This window comes from Amia ocellicauda, chromosome 5 (assembly GCF_036373705.1).
Source record: "Amia ocellicauda isolate fAmiCal2 chromosome 5, fAmiCal2.hap1, whole genome shotgun sequence".
NCBI lineage: Eukaryota > Metazoa > Chordata > Actinopteri > Amiiformes > Amiidae > Amia > Amia ocellicauda.
Window position 1 is genome coordinate 43,447,660 of NC_089854.1, and position 13,310 is coordinate 43,460,969.

General features: G+C 42.4%; 1 protein-coding gene across 3 annotated transcripts; it reads left to right on the plus strand.

Annotated features, from left to right (window-relative positions):
- Nucleotides 1-528: 528 nt before the first annotated feature.
- Nucleotides 529-11,257, plus strand: nedd1 (NEDD1 gamma-tubulin ring complex targeting factor). Of its 3 annotated transcripts, none has more exons than XM_066705345.1 (15): nucleotides 529-730; nucleotides 3,457-3,600; nucleotides 3,904-3,998; nucleotides 4,281-4,397; nucleotides 4,690-4,830; nucleotides 5,624-5,853; nucleotides 6,124-6,325; nucleotides 6,510-6,708; nucleotides 7,096-7,236; nucleotides 7,691-7,729; nucleotides 7,880-8,073; nucleotides 8,189-8,351; nucleotides 8,539-8,695; nucleotides 9,027-9,093; nucleotides 9,446-11,257. In XM_066705345.1, the coding sequence occupies exons 2-15, from the start codon at nucleotides 3,465-3,467 to the stop codon at nucleotides 9,548-9,550; spliced, it is 1,986 nt and encodes a 661-aa protein (XP_066561442.1). In that variant the 5' UTR covers nucleotides 529-730; nucleotides 3,457-3,464; the 3' UTR covers nucleotides 9,551-11,257. The 3 variants fall into 3 exon arrangements, with proteins under 3 accessions (XP_066561442.1, XP_066561441.1, XP_066561439.1); XM_066705344.1 differs by having other exon boundaries at nucleotides 531-862; nucleotides 7,691-7,735; XM_066705342.1 differs by having other exon boundaries at nucleotides 531-730; nucleotides 7,691-7,735.
- The last annotated feature ends 2,053 nt before the right edge of the window (nucleotides 11,258-13,310 follow it).

The following is a 13,310-nucleotide window of genomic DNA, read 5'->3' on the forward strand; positions in this document are numbered from 1 at the left end:
TTAAGTACAGTTCAGTGCTGTAGAGCATTGAATGTCCTAAAGGCTTGTTTCTCCATCTTTAATCCCCTTTTCAAAAGCCAGACCAACCAGAGTTGTAACTATTCCTCATAAAGCCTTAAAAATAATTAATTGATTAATTCATAGATGAACAAATGTACAAATAATTGATAATACATGTCTGATGTCCACATTTACTAAGACAAAGTAAGACAAAGGTTACACTAACAAACAACAATAAATGGAATGCAAATCTCACCGAGTTATACTGTACAGAGAAACAAAACGTTACAATATAGAGCCAAATGGCAAATAGTTATGATATTGATAGTGATGAAGATGAAGAGCTTCACGCGTCCCCAGAAGTAATATTTTGTGAACTGATTCCTGTAGGGGTGGGGTGCGGTGGGTCCCCATCACTTAGTTTAGGAACTGAAGAACTGCGAGTAGACGGCGTCAAGTTGAACCACGTGACTGTGAAAGCGAGCCGGCTGGTGTGTTTTGGTCCTGCCGCGTTACCGTAGCGGCGGTTGCTGTGGAGCCTACAGGCGCGGAAATTCCTGCGGGAGGCCGGAAACTTCAGTCCAGTTCTGAAGTGGAGAGAGGAGCCGCGACGGAGACGGGGATTGCGGAGCAACAGCGCATCATATAAAGCGCCACGAAGAGGGCTGTGAGGAAGGGACCTGCATCGGAGTGCGATACAACGACAGACAGACCAGCAAAACCGGTCAAGGTAACAGTAGGAGTCGTGCGAAAACACTCCGCTAATTTGGAGATCATGCTTTGCCATTACAACTAAGCGGGACAGCCAGTAAACGACTGCAGCGTAGTTAATGAAAGGCAAACGAATGCAAGAAAAGCGCAGGTGAGTTCGTTAATTAAGTAAATAGTTGAACAGAAAGTTGCAATGTTCTATTTAAAGTTGTCCCCCAAACCCCAGGGCATGATGTGACACAGTCCCCAGCACTGGTTAATTAACACGGCTGTCTAGGTATGACCAAGTCAGCCCAGTGCGATGTTTGTTACTTTTTCATTAGGTTCTCTGTACTCAATTAAGCGGCAGGTTTAATCTGTAAAGTTTGTGCGCTGTGTAATGTGAGTTGGTCGTGTCAAACGCAGTCAGTCTTCGTTGTCTTGAGTGACGGTGTGACAGACTAGTTTGGTTACAATAACACTGTTTGAAGCTACACGTGTAAACTCGCCGTATGTTTTTTAACTATAGTTACTTTTTTATACAGTTCAATCATACAGGTATATGTATATTTATACAGTGTGTGTGTGTGTGTGTGTGTGTATGTATACATATAATGAATTATACAGGAAAGCTTACGCGGATGCACTGGCACTTATCTTTTCCTTCTCTTCTGTTCTTCATCACTAATGGCATCGGCAATGAAAAGATGTCCAGTCTAGCTCAATGCAGTGCATTCAAGCTTTTGTACCAGCCTGACCTATTTCTCCGTCCTGGAGATACAGGATACAAGAACAATGCAGAGACAAGCTTACACTATAACGTTGACTATGTCTAATACAAATCTAATAATGCAAGTGTATATTTCTGATATTAAGGTATTTTTTATCACAATTAAGGGACTAGTATGTGTTCCCTCAAAGACAAAACTTTAATGCAATTGTGGATTGACAATCAACCACATCTCACACCTTCTTATTATTATTCTGCTTCTGCATAGATCACTGCCACCATGCCATGGGAAGATACTGTATCAGTAGTGGTGAGAGCCACTTCTGGATTATTCATACCATATACCATATACGATTTACCATATATTATATTGGGCATTTCAGGACATTATTCTATCAGGGTTTGAAATAGCATGATCAAACTGTCCTCAAAATATCAGAGGCCTGAATTAGAATGATTTAGAATGAATGACTTTGTTTTTACAGAGATCTGCTAGATATCCAGGGATTCTGTTTGCTTCATTACTGTTATGATTCAGATTTGTTTACCCCCTTCCTCTTGTTAACTGGTCTGCCATTATGAATGAGAGCCCTGGGCTGTACCGTGCACAGTTCTGGGCAGCTATGGTGATTGCAGCAGACAGCTGCACCCTTATCATTCGCATTGCTGTGCCAGGGTTATCCACTAGCCAGGGAATATTCTCAATCTCAAACTAACAGTAGCCTGAAGAACCAGGGGACTTCACTTAGGAATTGTATTTCAAAACTGACATGGTCATCAGCACAGCAGGTGATTTTGACACTTGGGTTGTGTTTCTATTTATTTTATTCGTTGGGGTGGGGAGGTGGCCTGAGAAAAGCTGACATTAAAACAGCAAGGGTTAAATCTTTCTTTTGAAGTTTTAGACTCTTGCAGACAGTCATTCTCTTCCTCCTTCCTTCCATGTATAATTTTATACCACGCTGTTGAAACATTCCAGACCGGCTCTGTCATACTGATTCTGGGAATGAAAGGACTCTTATACGGCCTTGTTAGGTGTAAGAAGGCTTTTGGGGATGATTTGAACTGAATTCATCACAATCTGGAAACCATTACCTCAGGTTCAGCTTAGGTACCATATCAGAGAAAGTACTTGGAAATTGAATTGTACTTGGCTGCTGCCTCACTAGATGGAAGACGCTAACTAACCGAGAAAAGTAGAAATTCTCTATAGCCTCCATGCACAGACAGTTTTATGAAACCTGTGGTTGATCTCTGTATTTTATTACAAACCATAATTTTTCATTTTTATTGGCAAACCAAATGCTTTTTGAATTTCAGCCAAGGCTCTCATATTGACAACTGAAAGCTCGGTAAGCTCTGTGTTTCAACAAGTCAATTGAGTAGAGGACTCGGTAAGGAGCTATGCCTTGGCACGTTTTCTATAGAGACTGGGATTTGTATTGTGGCCAATCATAATAATTCTGTGGATTGACCCAGAGTGAGAACGTTTGAGTCAGAATTGATCCTGTGCAATACAATACTTGAAATATTGGTCATAGGGTAATTCTTTCTGACATTAAAGAGAAAAAAAAGTTGAAACATAAAAATCTCTAAAACAATATTTGGATGACATTTTTGTGGTATACTCGTCATATTTTTTATTACTGTTTTTAAAAATGCATCATCTTTTGTTCTTCAAAACTTAACAAAGTTGTAAACTAACGTTTGTGCAGAAGACAACTGCCAATCTCTTGCCTAAAACATTAAGAACAACACCCCCCCGCCTCCCCATTCTCCATCTTTGCAGCAGCTACTTCTATCCCTCCACCTTGGCGGGGGTTCTGATAGCTTCTTCCTCATGGCCGGGCAGACGTTCTCTCAACCGAGTGGGTTAAGACCAAATAAACTCAATTTCTTCATCACTGCGATAATCCACCTGCTTCTATAGTGGGTTGTGCAAAACGTTTGGAACTGGAGACTAGTGGGCTCAAGCTCCCTCTCTCCTTGCTCAACTGCCATGCTGGTTGACTGGGGGTCTGCTTGTGAATTCACAGGCTCCGCCATGGACGAGGTCCCTCGGCTGGTGTCAAGTGGAGATGACGTGAAGATCTGGAACACGTCCTCCATGACGGTTTTGGAGCAGTTCAACCCACACAGCGTCACTCACCCTGTGTCCCGGGTGTGTTGGAGTAGCAACAATATCCTTCACGCACTTCCCTCCACTTCCCCTACCCTGCAACATGAAGAGCAGAAGAAAACAACAAATTCACAGTGATTTGTTTCTTTGTATACTCTTTTTGGGGGTGCTAGACTCAAATACCATATTCTTGAAACCTAATTACAGAAGTGTTCTCTACAATTAGAGCATACTCTTCACTCATTATTAGTTAATCTATTTTGTTTTAGCAATATACAGTATTGTGTTGCTTATTTAACAATGTAGGAGTGAGTCTGCATGAGACAGAAGCATGTTTGTTCAGTGGCCTTGACTCCCTGCTCAGATCATTACCTGGTCAGCTCCAGTACCAGTGGGGACAAGCTGGTGGTGTCCAGCTGCAAGTCATCTCCTGTACCCGTCCTGGAGCTTGCTGAGGGGGTGAGCATCGCACACCACACAGTTCTTTACTTCCTACACACTTCTATAACATTGTCTCTTAATGCTTCGTGATGGAACAGGGTTAAAGAGCAAACAATTGTCATCAGAGAAAGTACAGTTACAAATAAAATAACATAAGGTAAATTTCTAGCTTTTACACAGTTTACACTTTGTCCAAAAGGTGACCGTTTATCGTCAAGGTGACCAAAAAAAAAAAGAAAAACGAGGAGCTCAATTCTCTGGTCGCAGTTAAATTCTCCTCCTTGCCACTCTTACTTTCAGAAAAAGCAGACACGTGTCAGTCTAAACTCCACGTCCCAGTTCATGGTGAGTGGAGGCCTGGACTGCACTGTCAACATCTGGGACCTGAAGACCAAGAAGCTGCATCGCTCCCTCAAGGTACAGTGCCCCTCCAGAGTAGCCTGCCTTTCAGTTCCAGTCACAGATGGCCTTCATCGCTCAACACACAGAACTCTTAGTGCTTTGATCTTTGTATAATCATCTCAGGATGATCTCTTAGTGTCAATGCACACATTTCAAAGGGGTAATATCAAATATGTGTTGCACCCACTTACAGCAGCTCTACAATTGTTTTTCTATTTACAACCTATGTCTCTTTATTTTTATAATCCTTCCTGTTATTGTTCGTTAGTAATGTTTTTTCTGTTTGTTTTTTTCCCCTTCTTTCCAGGACCACAAAGAGGAGGTGACGTGCGTGTCTTTCAATGGCAGTGACAGCTACATCGCCTCAGGTTCAACAAGCGGCGAGATCATACTGCACAGCATCACCACCAACCTCTCGAGCAGTCCATTCGGACACGGGCCCAACCAGGTCTGGACTGCTGCTGACCTTGAAAGAAACTATTACCATTTTTGCTTTTCTTTATTTTTGTAGCTCATAGATAATTACTTTAAGAACATAAAAAAAGTTTACAAACGAGGAGGCCATTCAACCCATCGTGCTTATTTGGTGTCCGTGGTTTTGTTCTGTATGTGTGTTGGGAAATGCATATGTTTATGCTTAAAAAAAAAAAATAATAATAAGTTTTGTACCATCATGGGTCAAGTTCAATTCAGGGCATTGAAAGTACATACATTTTGGGGCTTGCTTATTAAAATGCTTTAGTCCAGAGACACAGCTCAGCCCCGCATATGTTTTGTGTTATTAATATTTACTTAATGTAAGGTCTTGATTATAAAATTAAAAAATAACTCCATGTAATTATCAGCCTCTTCCCTGTCAGCCATTTATTATTATTATTATTATTTTTATTTCTTGGCAAACGCCCTTATCCAGGGCGACTTACAACATAAGTGCAAACAAAGTGCAAAAATACAGAGAAGTACAAGGCATCAATCATTACAAATTCAACTTAGCTAAAACATAGCAATTCAAAAGAATACATTTTACAAATTCCAATTTACAATTTACACAAGTACAGTAAGAGACTTCCTACATCCTGGACGGTGAAAGCTAAGTGCTGTCAAGATGTAGGGTTACAGACTTCATGCTGTGTAGATTTTTTTTCTTTTTCCTTAGGCTTAATTTCTCCCCTTCCCAATTTACAACAAAGACAAGGCTGGGATACCACATGCCTTAACAGCTGTTTTTTCTCCCCACACAGCCTATCCATGACCTGCGGTACTCCTACTATAAGAAGTCTGTGCTGGGCAGCGTGTCGGCCAGCGGCGCCGTGGTCCTGTGGGATGCCAACACTCAGAAGGACCTGCACACGTTTGAGGGCACACACAGAGCGCCTGCATCTGGCCTGGCCTTCTCCCCCGCCAACGAGTTGCTCTTTGTCACCGTGGGGCTGGACAAGAAGATCATCTGCTATGACACCTCCAGCAAGATGTAAGGGGCTCCCCGGGTTACAGCAGGAGTTTGGCCTTGTTCTTTTTCTGTACTGATAGCTCATTGCTGGCAAATATTAATTTTGTCTTTTGTGCTGAATGGCATAAACAGAAGTCTAATAATTTCTTATGGTTGAACAGATTGTACTAAAGCACAAATAGGCTTCTAACCCAAAGCAACTTACTTTGCCCGTGGTATGAAACCCTCATTCACGTTGCCCTTCCAGCAGACTGTATAGTGACAGCCACCCTTTGTGTTGTGTCCCTGCAGTGTCCTTCACAGCATCCGTGCGGAGTCCCCCCTCACAGCCATAGACTTCATGTCGGACGGTGCGGTGCTAGCCGTGGGCTCCTCCCAGGGGAAGGTGTACCTGTATGACCTGCGCATGCTCACCTCCCCCACGAAGACTGTGGCTGCCCACAAGACCTCCGTGCACTGCCTCCGCTTCCAGCACTCTCACTCGCACCCCAAGGTAGGCCCAGGGCAGGGAGAGCGGGGCAAATGTGTTTGTTTTACATTTAAGGATGTTTCCAGTTGTTTCAGTATTTAGACTTGCCCGGAATTTACTCTGCTTGCTGCTGTTGCATGTTTGCAAGTCTTTTTGAAAACTGATGATATGTTCTGGTATACATTATTTCGCTGGGGTTTTGTTTCAGTCCAGCAGCAAAGCTCTTTACAGCAAGTCCTCCAATGCTCAGGCCTCTAATGGCAGCAAGAGGTCGTCATCAAGGACCAGTGGACACAGCATCCCCACTCCCCAGGAGGGGCTCCAAACGCTGGTGCCCCGCCCCTCTCCCCAGCCAGCCCCCGAGCCTCCCCCAGGGCACCAAGGAGATGGCCGGGCTGACAGCACAGGTCAGAAGCTGCAGGAGACCTCGGCAATCATCTCAGTGCCATGATTTTTGTTTTTCTATTAACATTTATTATGATGTCAGTTTAGTTTTTGCATAACAAAGGAGATGAGTTATAGACTTTAAAAGTTCCTGTGTCTAATGTCTGTATTCAAACCAACAACCAAGAGACAAAAATGTTTCCCACTACTTAAGAAGGAATTCCTGTCCTCTGTGTATTCTTTGGGGGGGATAAAATGCTCTTTGGTTGGCTAACTAATGTCCATTGACAGCAGGGCCTGACCGACACAAGGCAGCAATCGGGTCTTTTCCCAGAAACTTCCCAAATGCATTGCTCATCCATATTACCCAATGTAAGAGTCACTGGAGACTCACTGGTTTATTCCCACAGGAATCCCGAGCAGCAGCAGCTTGGATGTTTTCCCATCTAAAGAGACTGAGGTCCCCAAGAGCTCCGAGAGGCTCCCGAGCCTCTCCCGATTCAACAACGTGGGCCGAAACAGCCTGGATGTCTTCTCGCCCGTGAGAGACGGTGAGTCACAGGCCGAGTCTGAAATGAGCTCCTCCTGTCCTAAACACAGCTCTGCATGTAAAAACAGTGCATGTGTGCCAGTTTAAGTAATGTTTCCCTTCCTAGATTATTATTCCTTAGTTTTCTAGTACTGATCCAATTATATAAATTCAATATAAATATATAATTGCTGTGCAGTGTGAGTACAGGCAACCCCTGTACTAATGTGTTATAAGGGCTGTTTAAAGGTACAACATCACTGCCCTCTAGTGGTGCATAGTAGACAACTGACTAATGTAATTAATTAATTAATTGAAATGTTAGCATATATACTTTACCATTTGATAACTGATCTGGAATAATGATCTTACAGAAGTGGAAGTTTCTAAATTCTCAGCAGTTCCTGGTGAGGGGGGGGGGGGTTCCACTGCAGGTTTCTTCAATGACACCTGTGACTTTGTGTGTTTTTGTTCAGATTACAAGGCACTGAAAGCAACTGGAGACCTCAAAAAAGGTGATGGTATGTATGCATTTTCAATCTGTAAAACCATGTTTCCCTGAAATGTAAGTAACTTTAAAAACCATTCTGCTTCACATTAGTCTTTTAAACGATTGTGCCTTTATGGTGCCTGACCCCTGTCCTCTGCGGTTGTCTTTCTCTCAGTGATGGACTTCTTGTCGCAGTTCTCCAGCACTCTTCCTGCCCGTAGGACTCCCCTGGGGACCCCAGGGGGGCAGGGCTACAGCCCCCTGCAGGTTTTTGATGACTCCCCGGACCCGGTCAGGCAGGAGGGGAAGTCCCAGGCAGAGGAGCCCAAAGCCAGCAGAGCTCAGCTTGGACTGCAGGAGACGAAACCAGTAAGAGATGTTGAGATGGACACATGACGGCTATTCTGTTGAAGCCCTAGTCCCGATCATACTTCACCTGGTTAGTCGGTGATCTGTCTTACTCCCCTGTTGGTTTGAATCACAGGTGGAAATGACCAGCAGCTCTAGGCTTGATCAGTGCTCCCAGCACACCCCCACGCCGCTGGCTCAGCCCCACACACCTGAGGCCATTCAGAAGAGGGGGAAGGATGTGCAGAGTGAGCTGCTTTACAACAGCCCCCTGAATGGAGCCCCCTCTCCTGCCACCAGTGAGTCCGATAATGACAATGCAATTTGGGAATGATGCATTTCTAAAAACTAGCTGTAATGAGCATTACTCTGAAGGAAATGTAGAATAATTTTAAAAGATTGGCACTCTTTTTAATAAAATGAAAACGATGGGAATTGATTATGTGTGCTGGTCTCCATGCTGAGTTTGACATGTCGCCCCCTCAGGCCCGGAGGTGTCCGCTGCCGTCACCGCCGGAGTGGCGTCCTCGCTGTCGGAGAGGATCGTGGAGTCCATCGGTGGAGAGGCCGGCGGGGCGCCACTCACAGCCATTCAGATCCACTTCATCAGGAACATGATCCAGGAGACGCTGGAGGACTTCAGGTGAATGCACTGCGCTTCCCTGCCAGCACAGGCCGCTCTGCACTTTGCTGACATACCCAGCCAACTAAAGCAAATGTGTGGCAATGAGCTTGTTTTCTATTGGGGAAAATGCTCCTGCCCTGTTCTTAACAATCGGTCCCAAAAATCGTATTACATTTCTTGACACAATGCAGTTATATTGTTTCAAGAAACGGAGGTGCTGTTTTATTTTATTTTCATTACAAATGCTTGATAGTGTAATATGGGCGATACTTATATGCACTGTGGGCTATAAACATTGACACAGTTTAATTTAAAATCATGCTCACTGCCTCTCTCTCATTCTCCATAGAGAGGCATGCCACAGGGATATTGTCAATCTGCAAGTGGAGATGATCAGGCAGTTCTATATACAGCTGGTAAGTGTGCCTGATGCCTATGGTAAACATACAAATTATAAAACTGCAGGGAATATTCATTTGGCTTTAACAGGTGTAAAATCTGTAACTGTTGATTTGATTCTCTTCAGTGTGGTTATAGAAATAAGATGAAGCTCATCTATGGGATTGAATATACAGTTACTACTTCTGCCATTAACTGCTGGTGAACGATGAAATGCTATTCCAGTTCAATATGAATATTTGTTTTCTATAAATATATATTAATGATATGGACACCTTTTGTTACTGGGCTTCCAAAGTTAATCACAACCAAAATACTGTTGCTGTTCTTCTTCAAGCCATTTCTGCACGTTTTGACTTTCACCTGCAGAATGAAATCCACTCCCTGATCGAGAAGTACTCCGTGACTGACTCGCTGGTGGCGGAAATCGAGAAACTGAAGGAGGAAAACAAGCGATTGAGAACAAACTTCTGAAGGCTGCTTGTTTTCTTTCTTATTTTTTGTTCTTGTGGCTCTCTTCACCTGGCAAGGAGAGCTGCCACAGACAGACAGACAGACAGTGAAGCACACAAGCCTCCTGATGCTGGAGAGCTGCTTTCCAAAGAGCCCCTTGGCCCCAGTCCTGGGGGGAGGGGCAGAAATATGCAAATGGAGAGAGGGTCCTGTCCCTTCAGAGCCAACCTGCCCTTTTTATACAGATGCCGTCTCCCCTTAATATATGGAGAAGAGCGAGGACTCGTGGGGAAGACAGTGACTCGGAACAACAGTTTTGTTTTATTGCTATGATTATACAAGGTGCGACAGATTTCAAACTACAGCAATTATGTGCCTTATTTTAGCATCTCTAACATAAAAACTGTACAAGAAAAGGATCTTAAGTCCAGCTGGCCATTTAACGGCCTAATTAAATGTGAGTGTCTTCATACCTGAGACCCTTGCAGTTGAAGCAAGCTGCAGTAAAAGCTCCGTATTAAAGCAGAGGCTAAACCTGTTCCCCTGTCTACCTCTCTAGAGCTCTAAACTTCCCCCGTCTTTTACCTCACTAATGCACTAATGTGTCTGATGCCTTTAGCCATCCTGAATAATTTAACAGATAACTCTTGTTGTTCTTCCTAAAATGTGTACTAGCTGTATTTTCTGCTATACATTTGTAACCCAGCTGGCAGGTGGAATTAGTTTTGTTTAGTTTAGTTTAGTCATGGACTGAAGTGAACCATATCAACCTAATTCAAATGTTTGTCTGGTTGGCCCTGCCATAGATCACAATTCATATCTATTCTGAGGAACCCAGTGGTTGTATTCCTCTCTGGGGCTGTTCTTTTCTCCCTTCCTTAAGTTTGGTAATGAAGACTATCTTCTGCAGAGATTCTCCCTTTTTATTGATGCGCAGACAAAAAGTAAAGAGTGGTGCTTCAACAAAGCAATGGAGGAAGATTTTAATTGAATTGTGTTTTTTACAACAAACATCTGGTTGAGCAAAGCCGTAAAATACTATTGGATAATGAAGGTTATGCAAAAGCTAGATTGATCTATAACTGAAAGTTGTAGGGCTTTGATCTAAAGCAGTGTTTCTCTATCCTGGTCCTGGAGTACCACCTACACTCCTGGTTTGTGTTTCAGCTGAGCTGTCAATTACTTAATTGAACCCTTAATTGAACTAATTTCCTAAATCAGAGCATTTTAATTATTTTTAACAGTAGGGGGTTTAAGTTAAGTATAAAATTGTATAAGGAAATTATCTTAAGGAACCAACGTTTTATCATTTATACAATTTAAAGATTCAAATGTAATCAAATTACTTCAATTAAGTAATTGAGAGCTCTGTTGGAACACAAACCAGCAGGGTAGGTGTTCTGCCAGGACCAGGATTAATAACCACTGATCTAAAGCAATGGAAATCTTGTAGAAATGGGTAATAGTGTCCAACAGGTGGCCCTTGTCACTGATATTTTCATATAAGGGAGTGCATTTTCAAGGTTGTTGTTCTGCCTACACAACCTGTTCTTGATAAATAAATTACCAGCTGAAGAGCATGCTTCAAGGATCTATACTCCTTTTGAGCAAGGTTGTAATGCACATGTTAAAAAATAGTCAGTTTCTTGGAATTGTAGCAGAATTCAGTACTGTTTTTTTCTTCATGAAACCACAGCAATAAATATCCGACACTGACTGATTAATAGAGCAACTGTCATGTTTTTCTTATTAAAACAAATTTAGATGTTTAAAATGTTACTATCATGGAGGAAGTTTTTTATGCATAAAAGCTCACACAAATGATGTTCTGTAATGCAGCCTTGAGCGAAAGGGCTTTGTGGGCTACTGGAAAGAAATAGAAAATATTTGTATATTTTTGCCATTATTAAAAAGGGAGGTGGCAGTGTTTGGTGCAATGTCATTTATGGCTGGTTTCACAGACCTCAATAAGCACTAGTCTTGGACTACTATACCTAGAATACAGTTGGGTTGTCCATGACTAGTGCTAATATGGGTCTGTGATACTAGCCCTTCTCTAACTTTCACTTACAGGGTTGATGGGGAGAAAATGTCTCCCTCAATAAATAGGTAGGAAAGTGCCCGATTTAAGTAGAATAATACCACACAGTTTATTAGGATATAACGAAACGTTTCGGAGATGGCCAGTGGGGAATCCTCGTCTGAAGTTTTCCTAAAGAACATGCCATCATATAGCAGGTTTCTCCCTCTTGTTTCCGGGTAACCCCATGAAGTCAGTGAGGTGCCCCAAACCCCAAAACATTCTTTGTGGTGATTTGACCTCTATATGTCCTTAAAAGAGGTTTCTGTTTATTCTAAAACCAACTCCACACACACTAAACTGAGCCTGGCCTACCCAGAACAATACAACAAGAAGCTGAAATGCACATTTGAGTTACATAATCTTGCTGCAACAGTAATACAAATAATATATTTGGCATTTAGACAGGTCACTGTCCCACATCAAAGTCCTGTAAAACTATTTGTTTCTAAACTCTGACTTTAAAGAATTGTAATGTTACTGTAGGTTATTGTATTTCTGTCATGGAGAACACTTATCTTAAGAAAAACACTCAAACTTCAACTTTGACATGCTTTATAATGTTGGAAAATAAAACAAGAATATAACTAGAAAAAGTATATTTTCTGGGGAAAATGTCAAAGGGCTATAGTTGAAAGCTGTGAACACACTGTAACAACCTCGGGGACAGGGATGATGGATCCAATTCCAGGCTCCCTATTTAGATTAAGGCAAATAAGGCAAATAATCTGAAAAGGGAAATGATGAAGGGGAAGACCAGATGATTGGAAGAATGCTCAGAAATTACTCTCAAGAAAAGACAAGACTTCACGAAGTGTCTGAGGAACTGAGGGATATATATACATGGACAGAGGGAGCAGGTAACAGGTTGGGAGCACACACATGCACAGATAGACCCCAGGTGGTGCCTTAACCCCTGCCCCCTTTCCCTTAAACTGTGAAAGTGCCCTTTATCCTGAGCAGCCCCCCAGGACACTTCATCAGCAATCCCCCCAAACACCCCCGGACCACACTTCACAAACACAGGGTGCCCTTTTTTGGTTTGAGCCCCTGCCCCGGCACTGGGGTACTGGAGCAACTGGAACAGGAGGTTGATTGAATGAGTGCACATATGTTTAAAGGAATGCAATGTCAGTGACAGGTCTAACATGCAGGGGATGACGACCTCTGGTGGTGAACTGAGGTAGGGTGGAGTGAAGATGCGAACAAACACATGGGGATCGCTTGCTGTCTCAGGGAAGCTTTATTAACATGACTATTAGTACTATGATGCATGTTATTTATAGCAAGCTTCTTACAGTAAAATACATAACATTTAAAACCTTATTGATTCAATACGGAACGCAACATCTTCATTACTGGACGATTCCATACTCATACTTCAAATGAGCTATATTCGCAATTTATTGTGACGTCATTGCTTTATGAAACTCAGTGTTATTAAACTGCCATTATGACGTGACTGCATAAACTGTCACTGGGTGGCTGAATTATCACTTTTTTGTGTTACACTGTTGAGGTAAGGCGTGTAAATATATAGTTAACTATAATACAAAAATGGGTTGCATGGTACGATATTGAAAACAATGGAGGAGAAATTAAACGAATTTTACTAGATCTTCCAAGTAATTGCTCGTGACTAACAATGTGTTAAAAACCTGAGAAGCATGGGCTAAAATAAATATTTTTAATGATTTTCTG

Coding starts and splice junctions, on each gene's coding strand:
- nedd1 (XM_066705344.1), top strand. CDS start 3,465: ATGGACGAGGTCCCTCGGCTGGTGTCAAGTGGAGATGACGTGAAGATC. Junction 3,601..3,903: donor GGTGTGTTGGAGTAGCAACA/ATATCCTTCACG, acceptor CTCCCTGCTCAG/ATCATTACCTGGTCAGCTCC. Junction 4,831..5,623: donor TCGGACACGGGCCCAACCAG/GTCTGGACTGCT, acceptor CTCCCCACACAG/CCTATCCATGACCTGCGGTA.